A 27,826-nucleotide genomic window follows, 5' to 3' on the forward strand; every position below is an offset into this window, starting at 1 on the left:
TGTTAAGTGTTTATAGTGGAATGCTAATTTTCAACACCTTTTCAACATCCAATTCAACCTTAAAAATCTTATATTTGAAACCTGTTGAATGAAACCTCCGAAAGCGAAATCGGTGAGTCTAAAGGGAGGTTTACACAATCTGAAATATATTTTCATTGTTATGTAAAGGGTATGAAGGTAATTTTAAGTGACAGTAATGTGTTGATGTGATTTGAAATGTATTTCTATCCTTGTGTGTTTAATGAATGCCAACTAAGAGATATTAAGAGTTTTGGCCTTAAAGGGACACTCCATGAAACAATGCTTCCAAAGATGATAGATTTATGAGCTGTAATTTCGATAACGTTATCTTATTTAACAGCAGAGAAACAAGCGCGTGCTTCCGCAATCTCGGCTCCTCCTCCCACCCAACAACAACAACTCCGTCTGACCGCACACCGCAGCAAAGACCATGGGATTTAATATCCATTGACCGCAGCAGTCTGCTAAATGAGGAAATGATCAGTCCATTGAGTACAAGCGAAAGCGAGGGTCGCTGTACTCTAAACTGCCCTGGATTAGTTTACTGGCAGTTTATCAGTCAGCTCAATTGTCTTGTCTGACAAAGCACAGACCACAGACCAGCGTTAGGTGCAAAATATGTCTGTGACCAGTCCTCAGCACAACGGGAAACACCACTATCCTCTTCCACCATCTCAAAAGGTACCACACCAAAGAGTGGCACGAAAGCATGAGTCTACGTTATCATGCTAGCGCTAGCCTCCCTGCAACTAGCCAGCAGCTAGCTAGCCCGCTGGACCCAGGAGGACATCATGGGGACCCAGGAGGACATCATGGGGACTCAGGAGGACATCATGGGGACCCAGGAGGACATCATGGGGACTCAGGAGGACATCATGGGGACCCAGGAGGACATCATGGGGACTCAGCAAGGACCGCGTGGTGTGCATCACAACAAACAGTGAAGGCAGCAGCCCTAAACAACTAGACATGACTGCAGTGTTTTGGTCACCGGCGGCTCCACCTTAACCTGACTCCGCCAGATGGGGGCGGTATTGTTCACAAATTCACAATCCTTGTGAAACAAAAATGTGAACCAACCTACATCCATCGGGCAGCGTCAGGTTAGCTCCACCTAGCCATCGCTAAGCTATTAACTCAAACATTTTGTTGTAGGCCTATGCATCTTATAATTTGTCGTGTTGCACACTTTGAACGATGACAATGAATGACGATTCAGGTGTCCATTTTCTAATGAAAGGTTCTGCAGGAAAACATGGGATATTGTTTTAGATTAACCTACCTGCCTCCTGCTGGCTAAAAGTGGTATAGAAAAAGAAAGGAAAGCAGTGAGCTCAGTTGCAGCCAATCTGTATAAATTGCAAAATAGGCTACTGTTCACTGTTCAAATAACCAAATAAATATTCAAGTAAGAAGTAACACCAGAAAATATATTATCTTATTTGCAGTGTTAAGATATTCTAGAATATAATCTTTTATTTCTTCATGGGGTTGGTGGAGTCCTTGGTAGACCTTGTTGATGAGGCTGATGGCAGTTGGGAAGAAGCTGTTCTTGTTGTCGAGAGGTTCTGGTGTTGACGGACCTCAGTCTCTTGCCGAGGGGGAGTGTTTTGAAGTTTGTGGCCGGGGTGGGAGGGGTCGGCCATGATCTTACGAGACCGCTTCAGTGTCCTGGCTGTGTGCAGATCCTGAAGGGATGGCAGGTTGCATCCGATCACCTTCTCAGCACAGCAGATGATGTGCTGAAGTCTGTTGATGTCTTTTTGAGTGGCAGCAGCGTACCAGACGCTGATGGAGGAGGTGAGGATGGACTCAACGATGGAGGTGTAGAAGTGCACCATCGTGGCCTTTGGCACTTCTGCTGCATGAAGTTCATCCTCTGCTGTGCCTTCTTGGTGAGAGCTCTGATGTTGAGCTCCCATTTCAGTCCTGGCTGATGATAATTGATTGGATTTATATAGCGCCTTTCCAGACAGTCAAAGCGCTTCACATATCAGAGCAGGGAGGGGGAGGGAACTCAACTCATCCACCGACCGATGTTTAGCACCCACCTGGGTGATGCGCGGCAGCCAGTTTGCGCCAGAACGCTCACCACACATCAGCCTATCACGGTGGAGAGTTGAGGACTGAATGTGCCAATTAAGTCATGAGGGATGATTAGGTGACCATGATTGAAGGAACGCCTATTTGGGAATTTAGCCAGGGCACCGGGGTTACACCCCTACTCTTGTGAAGAGGGAGATGCTTGCTTGCTTGCTTGTCTATATCTTGTTGTTGGAGCAATTTAACAATGACAATAAATATACTTGAACTTGAACTTGAACTTGAAGAGTGCGGAGGGATCTTTTAATGACCACAGAGAGTCAGGACCTCGGTTAAAAGTCTCATCCGAAGGACGGTGCTCACTCACAGGACAGAGTCTCTGTCTCTGCCCTGGGGCATTGGGGAGATTATTCATCAGAGACCTTTCGGACCAGAGGGGAAGCGCACCTCCTACTGGTCCTCCAACACCACTTCCAGCAACAGTCTCCCATCCAAGGAGTATCCTAGGCCAGAGCTGCTTAGCTTCCCCAGGTGATGATAGATCCCAGGAAGCGGAAGGACTCCACAGTGTTGACTGGGTGATGGGGGAAGGTGGGGCTGTGTTCCTCCTGTAGTCCACAATCATCTCCACTGTCTTTTGAGCGTTTAACATCAGGTTGTGTTTGACTGCACCAAGTCACCAGATGGTCAACCTCCTGCCTGTATTCAGACTCGTCTCCATCTGAGATGACCCCTAGGGTGGCGTCATCTGCAAACTTCAGGAGCTTGACGGACCAGCGGTGACTGGAGGTGCAGCTGTTGGTTGTACAGTCTGAAGAAGTACGAGGAAAGAACGGCACCCTGGGTGGCACCGGTGCTGATAGACCAAAAGTCAGTTATATGCTGTCTTGTAGGGGTGTGCCGATTAATCGTTTTTTAGATGCATCGCGATGAGTCACGTGACGATTAAAATCGATTCACAATGTTCCATTATCGATTTGCAAAAAATTGCAATTTATTTATTTTTTTGCAATTTTTTTTGCAATTTTTTTTTTGCTTTATTTGCAAAAAATACGGTATTTCGCCTGGAAAGCAGTTCCTTAACTGTAAAACGAGACCAAAACCGAAGTACTGGAAACTGGAATCACTGAAGAAAGCATGCAGGGTGGCTGTAACATGTGATGCGTGGACTTCAGTCGCAACTGAAGATAATGGAGGTACATTTGTTTGTTCACTTTAATTAATGGATACTGACAAATATACCTTGCTTAAAAATAATCCTGTTTGGTGAAAAAGATGCATCGAAAATCGTGATTAATCGTAATAATCGTAATAATCGTTTAATAATCGAATCGTAGCACCCTTAATCGTAATCGAATCGAATCGTGAGGTGCCTAAGGTGGCACACCCCTACTGTCTTGTGTCTGTCTGTTCTTTTATGTGAAACATTTCTATGCTTGTATGAAACGTATGTTGCTGTCTTGGCTAGGACTGATCCCTTGCAAAAGAGATTCTTGAATCTCAAAGAGAATATTCCTGGTTAAAATAAAGGTTATTATTACAAGATATCTGATGGCAAATCCCCACATACCTTAAGGTTCCAGCTGCAGGTTACAGAGAGAGAGGACAGTCTGGCTATAAATAGTTGGATGTAATGTGTGAAGCCCTCTCTCTCTCTGAAGTTTGGCTGACAGCTGAGAGCTAGCTTAAGTGCTACACACAGGCTTAGCAGCTCTGTCAACCGGTCAGCGAGCGGCTGACCCTGAAGCCAGAGATGGGGACTTGGGACTTGAGCGACTCAGTGACTTGAGACTCATCCTCAAAAGACTTGAGACTTGCCTTGGACTCGAGATTTGGCACTTGTGAACAATCTTTATTTTATTAAGGAAATGTCTACTAATAACAATGCCATCTAATCAATGCTGATACTGCATGCTATAATCCTATCATAAGAATGCAGTGTGTGTGTCAAGTCAAGTCAAGTCAAATTTTATTTATATAGCACCTTTCATACACAAAGGCAATTCAAGGTGCTTTACAAAAAAATAATCGAAAAAACAAGCAGCAAAGCAATGCACATATAAAAAACACAGCCGACAGTTTTAGTTAAAATATATACTCAAATTAACAAACATGAAACATTATTTCTGTTTTAAATAAGTTACAAGGCATTCTTCAGTATTATTATTACATGCACAGTCCATTTGTTGGAAGTGTACAGGAATCTTTTTTTTTTAAATTACAGGCCGAGAGAGGCAGTAGTTTAGTAGCAGTTAAAAGCAAGAGTAAACATAAAGGTCTTTAGCTTGGATTTAAAAATAGGCAGAGTAGGGGCAGATCTAATGTGTTCAGGGAGTTTGTTCCAGTTATGAGAGGCATAGTGGGAGAACGTGGCTTCACCATGTTTTGATTTGGTCCTCGGGACAATTAGTAGACCAGTGCCTGAAGATCTCAGGGATCTGGATGGTTCATAGTGTAGAAGCATTTCAGAGATGTAGTGTGGGCCTGACCCGTTGAGAGATTTGTAAACTATTAGCAGAATTTTAAAGTCTATTCTAAGATTTACTGGCAGCCAATGCAGGGATTTGAGAACTGGTGTAATGTGTTCAGCTTTCTTGGTTCTTGTTAGAACTCTAGCAGCCGCATTCTGAATGAGCTGTAGTTGTTTAATAGCTTTTTTGGGAAGACCATTGAAAAGACTGTTGCAGTAGTCTAGCCTGCTAGAAATGAAAGCATGAATGTGTGTGTGTGTGTGCGTGTGTGTGTGTGTGTGTGTGTGTGTGTGTGTGTGTGTGTGTGTGTGTGTGTGTGTTAGGGCTGTCAATCTCCCTCTATAATCAAATTCGAATTTCAGTGCTTTATACATTTTAATATTCGAATTATATTCGAATATTTTAATTAATTTTTAATTGAATTAAAAAAAAAAAAAAAAAAAATTTGGTCTGAGTGAATTGTTGTCTTCTCTTATGTTGTGTTCTGATTCTAAATATAGCTGAATCTTTGGGTTTGACCAAGTAAAACTTTTTCTAAGCATTTTACCAAATGTAGATGGAAAAGTGAATGGTGGATGAATATTCAAAATAATATTACCGGTAGGCTTATCACAAATAGTCCAGCAATGATGTTTATTTAAGAAAACATGTTCCTTGTACAATGTACATACATTCATTGCATTAGAAAATAGGTCAGATAACCAGAGCTTAGTTAATATTCATCAGTGATGTATTGGTGCTGTCTGAAATGCTAAAATAAAATAATTGATAATAAAAAAAGACACAGCCTTTGTTTGAGCTCCTTATCAATAAACAAATAAGTAAACTTTGCCAAAACAACAATGAGCCATGAACAACAAAAAAATCTGTCACGTATTGCACTTAAGAGCTACAGGTTTACATTCAGTATAGCAGCTTCAACAGTCAACTTCAGTTAACAATGAATGAACATACATTTTAAGAGCTACAGGTAGGTTTACATCAGTATAGCAGCTTCCAACAGTCAACTTCAGTTAACACTCTTTTCTTCAAGTATGTTGTCAGAACTTGTCACTGTTCTAGTGTTCTTAAAAAAAAAAAATTAAAAAAAAAAAAAAAATTAAAAAAAAAAAATATTCGTTTTTAACACATTGAGTGCCAGCCATTTTTTCATCCTGTAGGTAAGTTGTGCCAGGTTTTTTTTTGAGGATTCTGGCTCATTTTACAAGAGCCGAGGATTATTTTCTGTTAAGAATTCATGAACACCAATCATCTAAAAATAACTAATAGAATGTGTGCTTTCTCTGTCTAAAAGAGTTAGTTTGCAGAGTTAGTAGTTATGTAGATATTAGCCGTTGAGTACAGCATGGTTTCAGCGTCTGGAAATTTATTCAGAGATAAATGGCTTTTTGTGAAATTCGACAGAACAGTCACTTTAACCATTCATTTTTGGCATCAGTAAGACCGTCAGACATTCTAAACAATAGTTTTGAACAGTAATTTCCTCCATAACAACAGGAAACACCCCTCTCATTCAAACTCCTCCCTCCGTGTGTCTTCTCCTCCTTCCTCCTGGCTCTACAGCGGGCGTGTCAGAAGCGCGTTGCTGCTGCCTGCCTGCCTGCCTGCGTGCCTGCCTGCATGCTTGCCTGCGTGCGGACGCTCCTTGTGCGAGTCAAGATGGGCCGGGGAATGCGTGGGCGATGGGCAGATGTTGATTCTGGCCTTTCTGAGGTGTTTCAAAGTGTGTTTCACCTATAATCTATTTTGCAAATCGCTCTCCGCTCTCTGTGTGCGGCTGCCTGCGCGGCCGCTCTCGGGCAAGACAAGTGTGGAATGGATTACTGTAAAATCGCCTCGCCATTTCCTTGAATGGCTTGCTCCCGCGGCAGTTTTTTCTTTGATTTCGCTCGTCTGGGGGAGCACTGTCAACACTTAGTGGGTCGGTAAAATAGATTATACACATTCTCTTGCTCCAATAGTGATCTCGAAGATGTAAAAGTTGTTGATTGATGTCCCACCGTCAAAAAAAAAAAATGTTTATGTAAGACGAGTTATTTCGGCTCTGGCACTCAAGCGTTGGATTATGTAAGACGAATTATCTCGGCTATGGCACTTAACGTGTTAAAAAATAATAATAATCGAATTTCGTTCATAATTATTAAATTTGAATAATATTCGAATATCAAAATTCGTTTCAACAGCCCTAGTGTGTGTGTGCGTGTGTGTGTGTGTGTGTGTGTGTGTGTGCGTGCGCGTGTGCGTGTCAGTGGCGTAGGCAGAAATTCAATTATAGGTGGGCCTGGATAAAATTGGTGGGCCACAGACAATCCATAACATCTAGCAAAATTTCTGGATGTCATGAAGTCGTCATGCATTAGACTCTGGAGATGATGTGCCCTGCGTTTTTAAGCTACAAAACCATTAGCTAGCAAGGCAGCAGCAAGTTTGCCTCTAGAAAACAAACAATGGGCTACATGCACAACTCCACTACTTCCTGAAATTAGTACAGCTTCTTTATTTCCTGTCATCACTATTGGATGAACTGATTTAATGTCAGGTGTGCTGCAGTCACAACAATGATCAGGCACACCTGATTAATCAGTTCATCCAATAGTGTAGGACAGGAAATAAAGAAGCTGTACTAATTTCAGGAAGTAAAGGAGTTGTGCATGTAGTCTATTATGCGCATTTGGGCAGCGCTGCATTGTGGTAGATTTCCGATGCAAACATCACACAGGAAATGAAATGTAACGTTGAATCACACAAATAAACAGAGTAGACAAAGACTGCAAACCACCTGGGCCAGGGCAAGAAGTGGGCGGGCCTGTGCCTACCCGGGCCCGCCCATAGAAACGCCCCTGGTGGTGCGTGTGTGTGTGCGCGTGCGTGTGAGTGAGAGTAAGAGAGCAGAATTGTGTTCGGCCACACAGCTATGCCATTTGCCAGGTCGCCATTGTAAATAAGAATTTGTTCTTAATGACTTGCCTGGTTAAATAAAGGTAACAAAAAATCTACGTGTGATCACGCTGAATCTTTCGGGAAGTGTAAAGAGCACCGCCCTGCTGGTGACCTAACGACGCCAGATTTTTCTTATTAGGTCATAGGGCCGACTGAATGGGCAAAAATGGCTAATTAGTGGACAAAATGACTCGAGGCGGGTTCAGCACCACGGAGAGCTCCAGAGTGGAGGAGCACACAGCTGAACGGAGTTGGAATCAGGAAGGGACATGGACTATGAAACCCCTCTGGGGAGAGAGAGGAGAGAGGCTGCATGCCAACTCTGTGAGTGAGGCCTGACTAGATGGTCACACAGGGACGGGTATAAGATAACGCTAGTGCTAATAGATAAAGGAGTGAGGATAACAATGTACATGATTTAGGGATGTTCATTTTGAAAAATTTCCATAATCGAAAATCGGGAAAATTAACGATCAATTATCGATTAATCGATTATCGATAGCGTAATAATAATAATAATAATAATAATAATAATAATAATAATAATATATATTTTTATTTTTTATTTTTTTTACTCTGGTCTGGTAATAACGTTGCGTGTTCTCGGCCAGCTATAATGGCGATGCCGCTGTGTAGTAAGAATATCAGACACTAGCGCTGTGGCCAGGTAAACAAACATGTTACATGTCAGGTTACATGATGTAAGGCAATCGGCGTCTTCCAGCTTAGCTGACAGCACAAGAGTCAAATCAACAGGCCTGAGCCTCACTGAGGTCCGCAGACCGCTGGGTGCGTTTGTTTGTGTCCCCGGCGCATGCCGGTGTGAATTCCCCATGTTTAAAACAGTTTTGTTGGCACAAAGGCCCGTGCCCAGCCAGAAAACTAGAGACTATATGAAGCTCCACCTCACGTTAGTCGGCTGTGCAATGGAGTGGGGCGAGGAGGAACGAATTCCACCCAAACCTAGTCTGCAAAAAAAATTAATAATAATAATAATAAATAATAAGAATAAGAATAATTGATCCAAATTCCACATGATCGATTCAATTCCTTAACGATCAATTATCGATTTTCGATAATTGATGAACATCCTAACATGATTTGATATCCTTGGTTCCTTAGTTTAGCTTTAGCTATTATGCAGTGTTCTAAGCAGACCGGATGGCATGCAGCAGATGATAGAACACTCATCCATAAGAGAGACTTGACTTAGACTTGCCCCTCAAAGACTTGAGACTTGACTTACAGTTTCATTTCAGCTTCCTTGTTAACAGGCGAGACCTGATCACACCAGCTGCACGCCACGTCACGCTGAAGCTACGCTGCACACGTGCTGCAGCCATACTGTCTCAGCTTCTGTTGTATCTTTCAAGCGTGTAGCGCACTGCACTGGAGTAGCCAGGCATGGGGTAGGGCAGCGCCGGGGGAGGTGTGAACCAAACCGTTTCTGGTGTGAGTGACGAGGCTCCTGCTCAACGCTTCCGTCAACGTGGATTCTAGCTCAAAGACTTGACACTTGACTTGGACTTGTAAAAAAATGACTTGCAAACATCTCTGCCCGAAGCTAACGCTAACCAAGCTGAACACTTACAAAACAAAAGTACAGTAAGCCACCTGAGACTGTAACTAGGGCTGAGCAATTTTGGAAAAAGGGAATGAGGGACCTGTTGGAAAAAAAATACTTTTATTAAAGTTCATCAATTTGTCAGATTCACTCTTCCTCCTCTTCTGTGTGTGTGTGCGCGTGTGTGTGTGTGTGTGTGTGTGTGTGTGTGTGTGTGTGTGTGTGTGTGTGTGTGTGTGTGTGCTTCTTAGCAGATACAGCTTCTTCTCACAGTTCCTCTGTTCTCCACCTTCAACTTGTGTATTCAAGTAAAAGTAAAAAAGTACAGGCTCTGAAATGTAATAAAGTATCAAAGTAAGAAGTATTTTTACCAGCTGTTTCTGTGCAAAGCTGCCTGAAACTCACGTCATATTAATATAATCCGAAGACTATTAAACTCACAAGACCCCCTGAAAACATGTTTTAAGATGTATAAAGACTATACTTTGATTAATAATTAATTTGTGTGATATGTTTTTTCTACAAAAAAAGGTGCACATAACGCGTGAAAGCTGAAACGTGAAAACGATACATCGTTTTTTTTGTCTGTTATGCATTAAAACTAAAGTAACGGGCCCGTTTTGAAAATGTAAGGAGTAGAAAGTACAGGTATTTGTGTAAAAAAAGGGGGGAGTAAAAGTACAAAATAAATCCAGTACAGATGGGTGAAATAAAACCCTACTTAAGTGCAGCAAAGTATTTGTAGTTAGACAGACATGGATGTGCAGTTAGACTGCAGCTGACTTGTTGGCAGTTGATCTGATACTGAGACAAACTGAACCATCAAAACTTTCAGCACACTGTGACCTTAATCACATCATTTGTGCGTTGTATAGTGATGTGTGTGTGTGTGTGTGTGTGTGTGTGTGTGTGTGTGTTTGCTTGCGTGTGTGTGCGCACGCGCGTGTGTGTGTGCGCACGTGTGTGTGTGTGTGTGTGTGTGTAAACTGAAAAGCACTGAAACTGCTCCTCTCTAATCTGATCCTGTCCTAATATTTACCCCACTTGCCCAAAACACCTCCACACTGAGGGGAACCAGACACACAAGCGCGCGCACAGACACACACACACACACACACACACACACACACACACACACACACACACACACACATACACACACACACACACACACACACACACACACACACACACACACACACACACACACACCCACACACACAGACACACACACACACACACAGACACACACACACACACACACACGCATGCACGCCGTCAGAGATGGGAACTCGTATTGGGCACTCAAGTCGCACAAACCCTATTGTCTTCGCGTCCTGTAACTGTTGCTCCTGTCAAATTGACCAGGTTTTTGTTTGAGTGATTATGAAGCATAAACTATACATAATCACCCATTTCTTTCTAGCCCACCACACTATTAACACAATTTGTATTCTTCCTATTGGAATTTTTGGTCAATATACCTCATTTACATGTGAATCTACCTGTTTTTGAGTTAAAGCAGCTACGAGCAAGATTTTCGATTGTTATTAAACAGTCTAAATTTAATATTGATGCATCACATCTGACCTCTAATAGTAGACGAGACCAACGCCGAGTAGTCTCGCTTGAACCCCGAGTGAATCGGCCAATGTTGTCTTGATGATTAGTCTGTCTGCGGCCGGGGCAGATCAGGAAGTGAAATGAAATGGTTTGCGGCAGCCACTTCGGCCATAACCACAAAATAACAAAATTACTTCCAAACAAACTGTCAGAATATAACGAGAGATGTTCGCGAGAGTAGCGAGCCCCTGCATGGCGTTCTCCGTGTTTATGGTCTGTTGCTAGGCAGAGCGAAACGGTTGAAGGCAGGCAGCTGCCGTAAACCGTTTCGTTTCACTTCCGGGTTTATCCGGCCCGCCGGTAGACAGACACAGACTCTATAATCATCAAGAGAGCAATCTCCGATTCACACGGCTTTGGTCTCAGCTTCTATTATAGGTAAGATGTGATGCATCAATATTATAATTATAGAGGGTATGCATGTGATGTCACAGAGGCAGAAGTCACTGTGGGGTCACGCCCACTGAGTCACAGCAAGACTGAGCTTGAATGCAGTAATCAGCCTAGATAACTGACACCTGCTGCTCAGGGAGGAACTTGACACTCATTTTGACACTCATTCCTGATTGAGGGGGCGTGTTCCAGTGGGTGTGCATACCCTCTATACTGTTTAATAACAATCGAAAATCTTGCTCGTAGCTGCTTTAAAGTGATAATACGGAAGATTTCAGTTTTCTTGTCTCTCACAACACCAATGGCCATGAGCCGTAAATGCAAATGAGATCCACACAGTGGCGCATATGTTAGTTAGTTAGTTTTAACTAACTAACTAACATATGTCCATGCACAGTGGCGCATATGTGACGTGAAGGTTTTTTTCTTCTTCTTCTTAATACGTTCAAGTTGGCCAGTGGGGGGCGGTAATGCAACGCTTGGACACCAACCGCGCACACATCTCAAAAGAAGAAGAAGTTGCTCAGCGGACCCCACTGGACATTGCTATGACACCTGGGCGGCTGGGCGGGTTGTGTGTGGGGGGGGGGGGGGGGGCTTGACTGCTGCGTAGGCGGGCGCAGGGTGTGTTCTGCCCAAATCCCCAGTGGGATCATGATAACGCGGAAACAACAGCAACTTGCTCCGACTCCGCCTACCCTCTCTGGCGGGTGCTGGGTGATGGGAAACACTTCAAGAACTGTGCAACACTCTTTTTGTTTTTTTGTTTGGGGGGCGGGGCAAGTGTCGCCACAGACACAAGGGGCTCTATCTTCTCTATCTTGAGCTGCGCCACCAAACGTCTGGGAATTTCACTGTCAGAAACTGTCTGTCAGAGCCCGGCGAGAACGGCCGGCAGCAGACACGCCTACATTTATTATTAGAATTTTATTTGGTAGCGGCAATGCCATTTATCATAGTCCTAACACAGAGCATGAAGCTGATATGCTCCAAACAAAATTTATAGCTGTGGTTTATTTTACAATAATGTTTCCTACCCGGAAGTGGTCCGCTTGCTACTGTGAGTCATCAGCAGGCTCTGTAACGTTAGCCTCGGGAGTCGGGCTTATCGCTGGGGGAAAGACCTCTAGCCGCCGGGGCCGGATGAAACACGTCCTATTAACAGGTTATGTTTGTTTCTAAGTGATTCATATGTTTCTCCGCAAATGCGACGATGTTTTGCGAGACACCGGTTCTGCATGAGAACTGCCCCCAGAAAGCAGGCCCGCCCACAACACTCATGATTGGTTCTCCGATGCAAGGCTTCCAACAGCGCCACCTAACGTTATGCAAAGATTTAAATAGTAATATTCTCAGTCTTACAGGAGTGAAACGGATTAAGACTGAGGGCTGAGTCTAGTTTGCGCATGCCTTAAGGCACGGAAGATAGCAGTCCACCTTGCGTCGTCCACCAGGTGTTCTGCCGAGTTTTGCTCCCCCGCCCAGCAGCAAAAAAAAGCATCCCCACCTCACGGGAGCATACTTGTAATGATTTATACAGAAATGTAACTGTTTAAAAGTGATATAATTGTCTGGTAGACGTGACCTCCCTGATTTCTAAGTTAAAACAGCCCCGAAATATGTTGGGGATGCAATTCTCGGCCGGCATGCGGAAAGGTTCACAGCACGTGTTGCAGACGCAAATTAGAGCCGTGCCAAAATCATCTGCACCCCAAAATGCCTGCCCTGCGCAAACGGGATTTGGGCGGGCTTAACTACCAGAATTATTCACAGGCGTGGCCAGCCAATGCTGGGCATTAGGTCAATCAAAACCAATCAGATTCCTGTCTCGCAATGGCTGTTTGCGCGAAGCATGCAATATGCTGTAATTCTCTCCATGCGTAATAGAGTGTACTCACTCGTGTGAGGACAGAGAGAGCTTATTGACAGATCGTCTGTGGTGCCAACGACCCTTCGGGTAAATAGCCTATGTCCATTGTCCAACAAGTCCAACAAGTTTTCTCAATTCATTTCCCTCTTTGTGATGTGATAAAAGTTTCTCAGTGAGTTATAGTTGATTGCCTCACCGAATTATCTGCTAATACCCAATTTTAGCAGCAGAATTTGATGTCCTGGGGTGGCACGTCCGTGTGTAATGACGTTTCTGCGCTGCACAGAGATTATGGTGCGCTCAAGCACAACGACTGTTTTAGCGGCTAAGAGGTCCTTTTCAAAGCTCTTAGCGCAAAGTAATTGCGCGCTGCTGACGATAGGGTAACGCCATCTATCCCCACATTTTAGCGCTGAAACGCCTGCTTCGGCATGGGGCAGCCAATGCCCAGTACAATTATCACAGGCATGCGCTTGTGTCCGCCCCCAATTTGCATTACGCTAAATTAGCACTTTTGGGAAGATAGAGCCCAAGCTCATAACTGTTGCAATACAAACAGTTGCACAGGCTTTCATCAATGGGCCATAGGCTCAATCACCATTGTGTTACTCAGTCGGCGATATATAGTGACTTTACAGACATTTATTTACATGAAAATCCTCTGTATTATCACTTAAAAAAACCTCGTATTGTCCTCAAAATCAAACTGATTGTTTGTTTGTTTTGTTTTTTTGGGGGGATTCTCACAGTTCTCTGCATAGATCTGAGTGTGATAGAAGCTCTCTCTGTGCGTATAGATCTGAGTGTGAAGCTGTGTTCACACCGAGATATTTATTTTTCTCTCTGTCGCTTGATTCAACCCTTTGGAATCGCTCTGTCGCTCTGTTTAAATCGCTCATCAACAGGCACACGATTTGACGGACATGTGGGGGCTATAACGTTACGCAATGTCATGATGTTTGTCCACTAGGAGCCACCGTCATTGTTTACAAGCTAAGCCTATCAGCGTGCTCCTAATGCGAGCGAATATACGCTCAATCGCTCGTTTGCATTGACTTTGTATGTAAACTCGATGCCAGCGAAAAACTTTAATAGGTCGGTGTGAACGCAGCTTTATAGATGCTCTCTCTCTGTGTGTGTATAGATCTGTGTGTGATAGAAGCTCTCTCTCTCTGTGTGGGTATAGATCTGTGTGTGATAGATCAGCAGCTGTGTGGTGATGAGAGCTCCTTGCTGAGTTTCGAGGCGATCTGCAGCATCCACAGGCTGATGGACGACGACGCCGACGGCAGCGTGGACACGACCGAGACCCACGACGTGAGACACGCGCACGCACGCACACACACGCACACACACACACACACACACACACACACGCACGCACACACACACACGCACACACACACACACACACACACACACACACACACACACACACACACACACACACACACACACACACATACAGTACAGAGGCGAAGTAAGAGGACAAGCAAACCAGGCAGGTGCTTGAAACCCCGGCCACTAGGGGGCCCCCTACAGGCAGCCAAAATGTACTCCACAGAAATGACCGCAACCCCCTCCCCTTATACAACCAATGGACGATTTGCAATGACATGACATCACAGTAGGAAACCTCCCTTGCGGGGCCCCATCTCATCCACCTTGCCTTCCACCACGTGAAAGACACTTTCAGCCTGCACCCTGCACTGCACGGCGAAAGTGAAAGTAAGAAAGACGCCGTCAGAAAGATAGTTCGCTCTGCACTTCCACTGCAAATTGCAAATCGATTGAGAAGGACAAATCCCCCCCCCAGTATTTAAGCCTGATAAAATGTGGCCCTCCCAATAAATTGATGTGAAAAAAATCAGAAAACATATTTCCTGCTCCGTGCACTCTAGGGAAGAGACGAGCAAGGAACTAACGATTCTATCGTGTGTGTGTCTATTGGTGTCATGGTAAGCAATACGTCCACTAGTGGACAGTAGAGAGTAGAGGTCTTCGGGTATGCCCGACCCGCCGAATACCCGAGGTTCCGACCCGGACCCGGCCGGTGTGGGTCCATTCAAAAGAAGTGCCTCCTCCGGGTCTGGGTCGGTTCCGGTAGCGATTGTCACGGGTCTCGGGGCTCTGACATTGAAATGCCGGGTCCAATAAGACCCGAGTGGACCCGGCGATCAGCGCTGATCACGAGAGAAACGCATCAAAACAGCACACGTGAGGCTTGTTGTCACAAACTGCAAGTAAATCCATAGAGAAAAATAACTAGCAAAAAGCGTTCCCATCTGCAATGAAAATGACTTCCTCGTTTACATGAGGCGCATGTGACCACATGCGTACACATGCGCACACATGCGCCTCAGGCAAACGAGGAAGTGATTTTCGTTGCAGAGAGGTAACCCTCTTGCTGGCTCCTCTCGCTATGGATTTAATTGAAGATGACTGTTTCCCGTACTTTTGGATTATTATTCGATGATCGCATGCAACATTGATTGATTGATTGATTGATTGATTGGTGTGCCATGGGCCTTAGCTGTAATATAACGACCACACCACGGCCTGTGCTGAGCTATGGCTTCATTGCTCACCGCACACCACACGTTGTCAAATCAGCTTTATTTGAATTGACGTGGTCAAGTTTGACTCAGTTGACTCTGTAATGTACCAGTTCCTCAGGGAGAATCTGGAGTACCAGGACCCTAACAAGCACAGCAACAACAAACACAGCAGCTTCCACAGAGCTGACCTGCTGATCAGCGTGGAGGACCTGTGGAGCTTCTGGAAGACCTCTGAAGGTGAGGATGGGCCCCGACCGGTACTGGACCTTTTGGGGCCGATGCCGATATTACTCCCTAATAGGGAGTAAAAAAAAATATGTAAAAACGAAATCCTCTTTTACGATTTGATTTTCCAATTCAACAGAACAATATTTATGAAAAATAGAAAAGTAGCTGGGCAGTGGGCCCTACTACAAAAACCAAAGGCACTCAGTCTCCAAGTTAAAAAGCCTTTATTTAGGAATGGCTTAACCCAACGCGTGTCGGCAGTACATCTGCCTTCACACCTACCTACCCCTGATGAAGGCACGCGTTGGGTTAAGCGTTGGGTTTTCATGGACAAGAACCCCACCTCCGAACGAGCACCTCTCCACTTTGATCACACATTTTTCGAAGCCAAGCAGCGTTCTTCTTTTTTCTACTTTTCCTACAGAACAATATCTATATTTAGAAAGGTTTCTTTATTTAGAGAAATGTCACTAATGTAGTGATTAAACTCTTGAGTTATATAAGCGAGAGGGAGAGAGACAGAGAGACTACAGAGAGAGAGAGGGATGGACTACAGAGAGAGAGGGAGGGACTACATAGAGAGAGAGACTACAGTATAACAGCTGTTGCCGGCTCTTCAAATGTTGACTTGAACAAATTAGTCCGCAAATTGGTCCAGCATGAACTCTGTGTGTGTGTGTGTGTGTGTGTGTGCGTGCGTGCGTGCGTGTGTGTGTGTGTGCGTGTGCGTGCGTGTGCGTGCGTGTGTGTGTGTGTGTGTGTCTGTGTGCGTGTGTGCGTGCGTGTGTGTGTGTGTGTGTGTGTGTGTGCAGTGTATAACTGGACACAGCAGCAGGTGGAGGACTGGCTGTGTGTGTATGTGGAGCTGCCTCAGTACACATACAGCTTCAGGAGACATGGGTTGGACGGCAAGGCCTTACCCAGGTACACACACATGCACGCACGTACACACACACACACACACACACACACACGCACAGTACACACACACACACACACGCACATCCAAGTCAAGTCAAGTCAAGTCAAATTTTATTTATATAGCACCTTTCATACACAAAGGCAATTCAAGGTGCTTTACAAAAAAATAATCGAAAAAACAAGCAGCAAAGCAATGCACATATAAAAAACACATAAAAAACACAGCCGACAGTTTTAGTTAAAATATATACTCAAATTAACAAACATGAAACATTATTTCTGTTTTAAATAAGTTACAAGGCACTCTTCAGTATTATTATTACATGTACAGTCCATTTGTTGGAAATGTACAGGAAAAATCTTTTTAAAATTACAGGCCGAGAGAGGCAGTAGTTTAGTAGCAGTTAAAAGCAAGAGTAAACATAAAGGTCTTTAGCTTGGATTTAAAAATAGGCAGAGTAGGGGCAGATCTAATGTGTTCAGGGAGTTTGTTCCAGTTATGAGAGGCATAGTGGGAGAACGCGGCTTCACCATGTTTAGATTTGGTCCTTGGGACAATTAGTAGACCAGTGCCTGAAGATCTCAGGGATCTGGATGGTTCATAGTGTAGAAGCATTTCAGAGATGTAGTGTGGGCCTGACCCGTTGAGAGATTTGTAAACTATTAGCAGAATTTTAAAGTCTATTCTAAGATTTACTGGCAGCCAATGCAGGGATTTGAGAACTGGTGTAATGTGTTCAGCTTTCTTGGTTCTTGTTAGAACTCTAGCAGCCGCATTCTGAATGAGCTGAAGTTGTTTAACAGCTTTTTTGGGAAGACCATTGAAAAGACTGTTGCAGTAGTCTAGCCTGCTAGAAATGAAAGCATGAATTAGTTTTTCAAGATCTTGTTTGGACATATAGCCTCTAATCCTTGCTATATTTTTTAGATGATAGAAGGCAGATTTTCTTATAAGCTTGATGTGGGAGTTGAAATTTAGATCAGAGTCAATAATAATGCCAAGATTTTTTACCTGGTCCTTTGGCTTCAGAGATAGGGATTCGAGGTGAGCAGTAACTTTGAGCCTATCTTCTTTTTTGCCGAAGACAATTATCTCTGTTTTGTCTTTATTAAGTTGGAGAAAATTCTGGCACATCCAATCATTAATTTGCGCAAGGCACTGACACAGTGACTCTATGGGGGCATAGTCATCCGATGAGAGGGCTATGTAGAGTTGGGTGTCATCTGCATAGCTATGATAAGCTATTTTGTTTTTTTGCATAATTAGGCCCAGAGAGAGCATATAAAGGTTAAACAGGACAGGACCTAAAATTGATCCTTGGGGTACCCCACATGTCATTTTGGTTTGGTCAGATGTGTAGTTGCCAATGGAGACAAAGTAGTTCCTGTCTTGCAGATAAGATCTGAACCACTCTAGGACCGTGCCGGAAAGCCCGACCCAGTTTTCCAGTCTGTCCAATAGAATTTCGTGGTCAACCGTATCAAAGGCAGCGCTGAGGTCTAGTAACACTAAGATTGAGATTTTACCTGAATCAGTGTTCATTCGGATGTCATTTATAACTCTGATAAGCGCAGTTTCGGTGCTATGATGGGGTCGGAAGCCTGATTGGAAAGGATCTAGGAGGTCATTGGAGGATAGAAAGGTATTGAGTTGTTGGTAGACAGTTTTTTCGAGTATTTTGCTAATAAAGGGAAGATTTGATATTGGTCTGTAATTGCTGATTATAGAGGGGTCGAGGCTACGCTTCTTTAGCAAGGGCTTAACAACTGCAGTTTTTAGAGATTTTGGGAAAATGCCTGTAAGAAGAGAGGTATTAATTATCTTCAGTATGTCGGTCGCCAGGCAACTGTAGACATTTTTTAGAAAGCTTGTTGGCAGGGTGTCTAGGCAACACGATGAGGATTTAAGGCCTCGTATCGTTTCTTCTAGTTTCTTGTGGTCAATGACATTGAACTGAGTCATGTTAATTAAGCACCTATTCTGTGGGTGCGGCGGAGCCACATTTGTTCTTGATGTGGAAATAGTTAGTCTGATATTTATAATTTTATCCCTAAAGAAGGTCGCAAATTCATTGCATTTGACATTGGATAGAAGATCAGGGGCAATTTGTGGGGGGGGGTTTGTCAGCCTGTCAACAGTGGCAAAAAGAGTGCGAGCGTCATTGGTGTTTTTGCTGATAATGTCGGAGAAGAAGAATTTTCTGGAATTTTTTAGTTCCTGGTTGTAGGAGTGAAGACTATTTTTATAGATGTCATAATCGATGTGAAGTTTAGTTTTCCGCCATTTGCGCTCGGCTTTCCTACAATCTCTTTTTTTGTTATTTACAGAGGGAGCGTTTCTCCATGGTGCTTTTTTCTTACCGGAGATTAGTTTAGATCTAATGGGAGCTACAGCATCAATAGCCTTTAGGGTTTTAGAATTGAAGTTATCTAGGAGATCATTGACAGAGGCTGAGGAGAGGGAAGGGGCCAGCGAGAAAGCCTCCATGAACCGTGTGCTAGTACTCTCGTTGATGTAACGCTTTTTGATGGTTTTTGACCGAGTAAGAGCGATAGGGGTGATCTTGAGTTCAAGAAAAATACAGAGATGGTCGGACAGAGCAACATCACTAGCTGAAAGAAACGATGACTCAAAGCCCTTGGTGATAAATAAATCTAGGGTATGGCCTCGATTGTGAGTGGGCCCAGAGACATGTTGTAACAGGTCAAAAGTGTCAAGGAGGTTATTCAATTCTTTAGCATTATTATCATTGGGGTTGTCAATATGAATATTAAAATCTCCTGCAATAGTTAAACAGTCATGTTCTATGGAGATTATAGAAAGGAGTTCTGAAAATTCATCAAAAAAACTACTAGAGTACTTAGGTGGTCTGTATATAATCAGTAGTAAAATAGAGGGAGAGCACTTCAGAACAGCGGCCAGATATTCAAATGATGAAAAGTCGCCAAACGATACCTGCTTGCATTGAAAAGCATCAGAGAAAATAATAGCTACTCCTCCCCCTTTCTTACCGACTCTGGGGGCGTCAATGTAGTTAAAGTTAGGTGGGGCTGACTCATTAAGAACATATTCCCTGTTGTTTAGATCAAGCCAGGTCTCTGTGAGGAACATGAGGTCCAGTTTATGACTCGTAATCAGATCGTTTATTAGAAGCGACTTGCTTACAAGTGACCTAATATTTAGCAGTGCAGCCTTGATAGCTGCACTGCTAGGTTGAATTTGTAAATGCTTTTCAGAGTGTCCCTGGAGAACAGATACTAGGCTTGGTCCTGGAACAGGACGTGCTGAGAGATAATCTTTGTTTGTTCTGTAGCTAATCAGGGTGGGGATAGTTAGACATCTGATCGTTTCATGATCCTCTGTGACCTTGTTTTTGGGGCAGAAAATGCTTTTTTCTTCAGTTTTCCCCTTTGGGGCGGGCAGGGAGATTGAGGGAAGGGTGAGCGGGTGGGAGGGGGAGGTGGTTTTGAGGGTGGGGGGTCGGAACAAGGAGGTCTTGGGGGTGGGGAGGAGCGAGGGGGTCTTTGGGGTGGGGAGGAGCAGGGGGTGCTGGAGCGAGGGGGTCTTTGGGATGGGGGGGGGCGAGGAGGGGGAGATGTTGAGGGTGGGGAGGAGCAGGGGGCGCTGGCTATTCTGGCGTGAGTCTGTTCAGCCAGTGTGTTCATGACAGATGGAGAGGGCTGATTAGCCAGTTCTTTTAGGCCAGGAGTCTGTTCGGCCAGTGTGTTCATGACAGATGGAGAGGGCTGATTAGCCAGTTCTTTTAGGCCAGGCGGGGGGGTGCACTGCAGGCTAGCTAGTCCAGCGTCAGCCCGCTCAAACAGTTTGTTGGAGGTGCGGAGCGGGCTAGCTAGACTAACATTAACCTCCTCAATTAGCTTGTTCATGCCAGCTGAGAATGGCAGTAGGTGGAGGGAGGGGGAAAGGGAGGAGGGCGATGAGAGGGAGGTGGAGGAGTGGAGGGGGGGGAAAAATGAGGTCTCCAAGGAAACAGCTGGGGGGGCGTCGCTCCCCGCCGGGTAAACACCTGGGGGGGCGTCGCTCTCCGCCGGGTCATCAGGCCGTTGAGCTGCGGTGGGGGGCGAGAAGAGGGAGGTGGGAGAGTGGAGGGGAGGGGGAAAGAGTGGGGAAGGGGGGGTGGAGGAGAAAGGGGGGGTGGAAGAGAGGAGGGGAGGGGAGAAGATGAAGTCGTCGTCGTTTGGTGGAGCGTTGACCAGTTGAGCCACGGCGTCGACCTGTAGAGCCAGGACAGCGGCTGCCGGATGTGTGGCGTTGGTCAGTTGGGCCGGGGCGGCGGCAGGAGGTGGGGCGTCTTTGGTCAGTTGGGCCGGGGCGGCGGCAGGAGGTGGGGCGGCGACCTGTAGAGCCGGAGGTGTGGCGACTGCCGGAGGTGTGGCGTCATTGGTCAGTTGGGCAGGGTCGGCAGCTGGGCCGGAAGCTGCGTCGATCTGAGCATGGTCAGTGGCTGCAGGTGGAGCAGGGCTGGAGGAGAGCTCTGTGGCCGCTGCGTCAGGCTGTCTGTCTTGGGGAGGCTTTAGAGGGATCTTGACCTTGTAATAGTCCACCGTGTATAGTAGATTAGAACTCAGTAAAGCCTCGCCAGCACTATTGAGATAGCGCCCGTCCGTAGTGAAGAGGTGCTCACGCTGCCAGAACAAATTAAAATTCTCAATAAAGTTTACTTTATGTAGTGGGCAGGCGGTGGAAAGCCATGAGCTTAGGCCTAGTAGTCTGCTGAAGCGGTTCGTGCCCTGAGATGGTAAAGGACCACTGATAAAAGCCTCAATGTTTAGAGAGGCTAGCATATTCAGCAAATTGGTAAAATCAGATTTAAGTTTCTCTGATTCTTGCTTATAAATAACATTTTTTCCAATGTGCAGGATCACCCTAGTCACAGCTTTGTGAGATGTAAGTAGCTCTGTGATTTTTCCTGTTATGTCAGAGATTGCGTCTTGAGGGAAGCAGTATGTTTTGGAGTTTCTCCAACTCCTGATGTTTTTCACTGTATAATCTCCTACTCCTACTATCAGGGTTGTTATGGCTTGGGTGTCCTTGGGCTTTGAGACAGTGTTTCTTCCCTGAGGCCTTGTGCTAGCGCTAGCCTGATTTTCCCTCTCATGGAGCTGGGCAGCTATGTCAGCTGGAGGTGATCGAAGCAGGCCAAAACGATTCTCAAGTTGCAATTCCATTAGCGGAGGAGGGGGGGCTGTTCCTCCTCTCGTGACAGTAGTCCATGACCGCTCGTTTTGGTGTTTGTGGTTAAGCAGTTGACGACCCTCATCTCTCGTGCGGAGAGCCCGTGTCAGGCCATTAGCTTGCCGAGCCGAGCACCGCAGGCTGGAATTTAGGGAGGGCCAGCCTGTTGCTGAGCTGATTTCTGGGTTTTGTGGAGTAGTTGTGGATTCGGAAATCACTAATCTCTTTGGGATATGTCTTTGTTTATGCTTCGGGCTCGCAGTTTGGTTAGCGATGTTAGCACGGGCTTTCTCCGGAGCTGGCAGGCTAGCCGCATCAGCTAGCTCTAGGTTGGTAGCCATAGCAGTTTGACTCGGTAGCAGTGAGTCAGCATCCCTGAGAGCTAATGATAATGTACTCACGTTGCTCGTGACATTCCGTGCAATTTGACTCGATGGCAGTGAGTTATTTGAGAGATGAAATATCGTTGTTTCCAGTACGGCAATCCTTTGAAGATGATCACAGCAGCTTATATGAGGCATATTGTCCGACAGTCTCTGGAGTGCTAGGCTATGCTAGGCTATACTTAGCCTGGGTGAGCTCCGAAAGTGCTGTTAGTGGTGATTCCATAAAAATAGGTTAACGATTCAAAATGAAAGATCGTTACTAGAAAGTGGCGTAGTAGTAAAATCAGGGGGATAAAAGAAAAAAGAAAGTTTCGTAGTTAAAAAGCAAAAAGCTGGCAGAGAAGCAGGAGCAAGCAGAGAGGCGACTGTTTCTCTATCGGCAGCAAGGAGGAACCACACCATCCACACACAGTCACGTGCACACATAGACATGAAAGGGGGCTTGAGCCCCTGCCCTTTTCCCCGTCTGTAAAAAAGTGCCCTCTCCTGACCCTGAATGCAGCATTTCTAATGGCGCTCTGTTATGGAAATTGCCCTTTCCAAGTGGTCCCCGAAGGCAGCACTCAAAGAGTAATGCCTTTTCCGATCTCTCCTGACTACAGGATCCGCTGTTGCTGTGTGTGTGTCACACACACACACACACACACACACACACACACACACACACACACACACACAGCAACAGCATAACTCCAAATTTGTCCATTTTATCTTTTTTCCCATAAATGGATTTGGTGGGTACCCAAATATAACCTGTGAAAGTTTCTGGTACCTTGAACCAGCGAAATATCTTATATCAGAGATGACTATAGAGATCGCTCATTCCAGGTTCCGTCAATTGAATGAAATGGTATGCTGCATTCGTTTATGGTCGGAGGTGGGAAGTGGGAAACGCGTAATCTCCGACCTACATGCGTTTAGCTTCAAGTCGCAAAACCACGGATTGGATGCTAATAGCATCAGCTATTTAGACGGCTAACAGCTAATAACATCTTGAATTGTATGGTTTTAAACTGAATAAACATGTGTCACCCATCATTCATCCTGATCAGACAGGGTTCATCCCCAATAGGTTCACTTCAATGTCAATGTCAGACGCCTCTTTAACACCATGTACGCAGATCACAGTAAGACCAGTGGTGCAGCCATTTTATCACTTGATGCACAGAAGGCGTTTGATCAGGTTGAGTGGCCTTATATGTTCGAGTCACTACATAGATTTGGTTTTGATGATTCATTCATATCCTGGGTAAAGCTCATATATACTAATCCTACATGTTCAGTTATAACTGATAATAATGGTGACAAGTAGGGATGTTCATCAATTATCGAAAATCGATAATTGATTGTTAAGGAATTGAATCGATCATGTGGAATTTGGATCGATTATTGTTATTATTATTATTATTATTATTATTTTATTTTTTTGCGGACTAGGTTTGGGTGGAATTCGTTCCTCCTCGCCCCACTCCATTGCACAGCCGACTAACGTGAGGTGGAGCTTCATATAGTCTCTAGTTTTCTGGCTGGGCACGGGCCTTTGTGCCAACATAACTGTTTTAAACATGGGGAATTTACACCGGCATGCGCCGGGGACACAAACAAACGCACCCAGCGGTCTGCGGACCTCAGTGAGGCTCAGGCCTGTTGATGTGACTCTTGTGCTGTCAGCTAAGCTGGAAGACGCCGATTGCCTTACATCATGTAACCTGACATGTAACATGTTTGTTTACCTGGCCACAGCGCTAGTGTCTGATATCCTTACTACACAGCGGCATCGCCATTATAGCTGGCCGAGAACGCGCAACGTTATTACCAGACCAGAGTAAAAAAAATAATATATATATATATATTATATATATTATTATTATTACGCTATCGATAATCGATTAATCGATAATTGATCGTTAATTTTCCCGATTTTCGATTATGGAAATTTTTCAAAATGAACATCCCTAGTGACAAGTCAACCAGGTTTTCTTTTCCCCACTCGGTCCAGCAGGGTTGCCCTCTCTTGCCGGCCCTCTTCGCCGTCGCGCTCGAGCCCCTTGCCTTAAAAATACGTGGTCACCCAAATATTGCAGGCTTGAAGATCAGAGGTCTCCTGTGGGTCCTGACCCAGTCTTTGGGAAAACACTGCACTATATAGATGGTTTTGACTTGACAACATGAACATTCTGAAATGCCCTGACCCCTGACCCCTGACCCCTGACCCTAGCTTACTTCCTGTTGGAGTGTTTGCTGATACAATAACTGACAGGAAATAAGTTGGGTTTAAAACTGTTCCCTACACAATTCCGTGAAAATGTCTATACTCATTTTCTCGATCGCTCTCTCCGTTTGTCTGTCTGGTCTGTCTGTCTGTCTGTCTGTCTGCCTGTCTGTCTGTCTGTCTGGTCTGTCTGTCTGGTCTGTCTGTCTGTCTCTCTCTCTCTCTCTCCCAGGCTGGCGGTGAAGAACACCACCCTCACAGTGTCGGTGTTGAAGATCCTGGAGCGAGGCCACGCCCACAAACTGCAGCTCAAAGCGTTGGACACCGTGCTGTTCGGCCCGCCCCTCGGTACTGTGTGCGTGTGCGTGTGTGTGTGTGTGAGTGAGTGCGTACATGTGTGTAGGCTATACACACAATTGGTGCTTTCGGACCAAACAGTTGTGGAGACTTGTGAGCTCCCCCTAGAGGGGGCCTGAGGGCCAAGGGCTGGCGCCGGCGCAATTTTTTGGGGGGGGGCATTTGAAACCAGATTTAGAGGAATAACAAATTTTTCTTTTCTTTTTATCCCATTTTTATCCCCCTTTAGTGCTAATTTAATTTATTTGTCCTGTTTGCTGCTCCACCCTCTGCCGATCTGGGGAGAGCCGAAACTGTCTCCATGCTTCCTCCGAGACATGGGCAGTTAGCCAGCCGCTTCTTTTCACCTGACAGAGGAAGCTTCACCGGTAGGACATAGCACGTGGGAGGATCACGCTACTCCAACGAGTTCCCCTCCCTCCGAACAGGCGCCCTTAACGACCAGAGGAGGAACCACATTAGCAACCAGGATATTGCATGTTTTTGGTGAAGGGGTTCCTATATGAAGGAAACCCCCGGGAGGCACGGGGAGAACATGCAAACTCCGCACAGAAAGGCCCTTTTGACGACCCCACCTGGGCGGCGGGCACTCGAGGACATGCGGACGGGAACGCATTCCTTCAGCGTTCACAGCGTCCCAGGTGGGAGGAATAACTCATTTTAAATTAACAGTTGTGGTGGCCGTTATTCAGTCTTAAACCACCAATATTTGACCCTTTTCTCACTGGGTGGGTTAATTTAAGCATATATCAAGTAAGTGGCCCGGGATTCTCAAAGCCTGTGTCGAGGGTCACGCAAGAACAAAAATGCACTCTTGAAGCTAAATAAATCCAGAACCAACAAGTTAATTATTTACATTTTTACTTCAAACTTCCTCAATGTAAGAACAGTCATTTCTTACACATGAGATTACTTTTAGCCTTTTAGTCATAAAGATTATTGAAAGATATTCCATATTCCAGACTGAAATGCTATAACAGAAGTGGAGTATTGGCCAGAATGACATGAACATTTGGACACTTATTCAGCGGGTATCTTGCATGTTGCGTTCAGGTGCACTGTACAGTATATATGTATTTTCTTTAATACCTCAGAGCCACGGGCCCCGCGGGCCTTAGCCCTGGTAAGCCCGTGCATTAAACCAGGGCTGGTGAAATAGAAGGCTTAGCATCACGTATTGGAGGAGCCACAGTAAAGAAAAACGTCAACAATCGATCAATATCATTAAATGGATTAAAATGGCACTATGTGATCTGTGATATCTGTCCATGTAGGTACAGTAGAGCCGCCGCACGTCTCATTCAATCATAATTATAACAGGAACCAAATCAATATTTGCTGTGCTATATTTGAAATAACAAACTCAAATCACATGAAACGTTGCTGCCCTTGCTGCGCATAGGAGGAATACACTTTCAATCCAATGGCTCTCAACTATCTCACCAGATACCATGGTCGTAAAAAGTGAATATTGCTGTTTTATTTCAAACAAACTAATTGTGTATAAAATGACAAAAGGCTGAACTTGTGGGTGGGGGAGGGCAGATTATTATTTATTTTTTTACAGGTCCAGCGGGAGGGCAGAGAGAAAATATTATAAATGCCAGGGAGGGCAGTCGATTAAAATATATATATATATCATATCTTATAGGGGTGCACCGATCACGTTTTTTGCCACCGATTGCCGATCGCCTATGGGAAATATCTTCCCAACCGATCATCGACCGATCACCGATTACCGATCACCGATCACCGATCACCGATATATAAACTCCTCAAAAAAAGTTTGGAAGCGTTATTTCGGTCGATTATTTCTCCCCTTTAATAATACCAATTGGCATTGTATTTTATATCATTGGAAAGCCTGATTAGTGATAGGGCTTTTTTTTTTTTATAAAAAAAAAAAAATTAAATGTAAAAAAATATCGGCAATCAGCCGAAATATCGGCAATCAGCCGATCGCATATTTGAGGTCAAAATCGGCCGATACAGATTGCTTGCCGCTCGATCGGTGCACCCCTAATATCTTACCCACCCCACGTAAATATCGGACAGTCCCTAACAGCTGCCAAAGGAACTACGTCGACATAATCCGTCGACATAATCCGGCCTGATACGGACAGAAAGTACAAACTGTTATCTTCACAACAGACAGCAGCTAGCCAAGTAGCATTCCAGCTCAGACATGTCCAGTGAAGAGAAAACGCCTCCCACTGCAGACTGAGTTACACAACTATCCTACACAAAGTCCAGGAGTAAGGAGATTACCGTATTGTCCCGGGCCTTATTTTTCTCTCCCTCCCTCTCTTTCTCCCCCCCTCTCTCCCCCCACTCTTCCCTCTCTCTCCCTGCCCCCTCCCCCTCTCTCAGCAGGCAGACAGAGCCTGGTGAAGGACCTGGTTCTGGGGCTGTCAGTGCTAATGGCTTTGGGGGGCTGCTGGTTCTCGTGGGTCCAGACCAGGAGCTCCAGAGTCCACCTGGGCCAGCTGATGAAGGACCTTGAGGGGCTGCAGCGGGCCGAGCAGAGCCTGCAGGACCTCCAGGACAAGTTAGTCTCTTTCGCTTTAAAACTAGCTTTGATCCAAAGCCTAATAATAAAATGTGATTTTACCGTTGCAAAGATGTTAGAAACGTTTTTTTTTTTTTTACCTTTATTTATACAGGGGAGTCTCACTGAGAGCAATGCTCTTTTTCAGGAGCGCCCTGTTCACATTCACACACACATTCATACCTGGAAGCTGACCAGTACAACCACAGTCTGATCTGTTGGCCACTGAGCAGCTCCACTGGAGCGGTTGGGGTCTATAGGGCCTTGCTCAAGGGCACCTCAGTGGTGGTAATGAGGGAGGGGCAAGCGCTGCCTTTTCACTTTCCCCACCCAGATTTATCCTGCCGGTCCCGGGGATTGAACCGACGACCTTTCGGTCACAAGCTCCCTTCTCTAACCTTTAGGTGTGTGTGTGTGTGTGTGTGTGTGTGTGTGTGTGTGTGTGTGTGTGTGTGTGTGTGTGTGTGTGTGTGTGTGTGTGTGTGTCAGATGTT

General features: G+C 45.1%; 1 protein-coding gene across 1 annotated transcript in view; it reads left to right on the top strand.

Moving 5' to 3' along the window:
- Nucleotides 1–812: 812 nt before the first annotated feature.
- Nucleotides 813–27,826, top strand: part of LOC310798920 (stromal interaction molecule 1-like) — a gene marked incomplete at its 5' end in the record, with an annotated part of 46,595 nt that continues 19,581 nt past the window's right edge. Inside the window, 6 exons of the mRNA XM_083661477.1 lie at nt 813–942; nt 14,112–14,242; nt 15,594–15,720; nt 16,524–16,635; nt 24,660–24,775; nt 27,155–27,332. Coding sequence (XP_083517603.1) covers nt 813–942; nt 14,112–14,242; nt 15,594–15,720; nt 16,524–16,635; nt 24,660–24,775; nt 27,155–27,332 — 794 coding nt within the window. The remainder of the gene's footprint in view (nt 943–14,111; nt 14,243–15,593; nt 15,721–16,523; nt 16,636–24,659; nt 24,776–27,154; nt 27,333–27,826) is intronic.

This window comes from Poromitra crassiceps (assembly GCF_964638095.1).
Source record: "Poromitra crassiceps genome assembly, chromosome: 26".
NCBI classification, from domain to species: Eukaryota; Metazoa; Chordata; class Actinopteri; order Beryciformes; family Melamphaidae; genus Poromitra; species Poromitra crassiceps.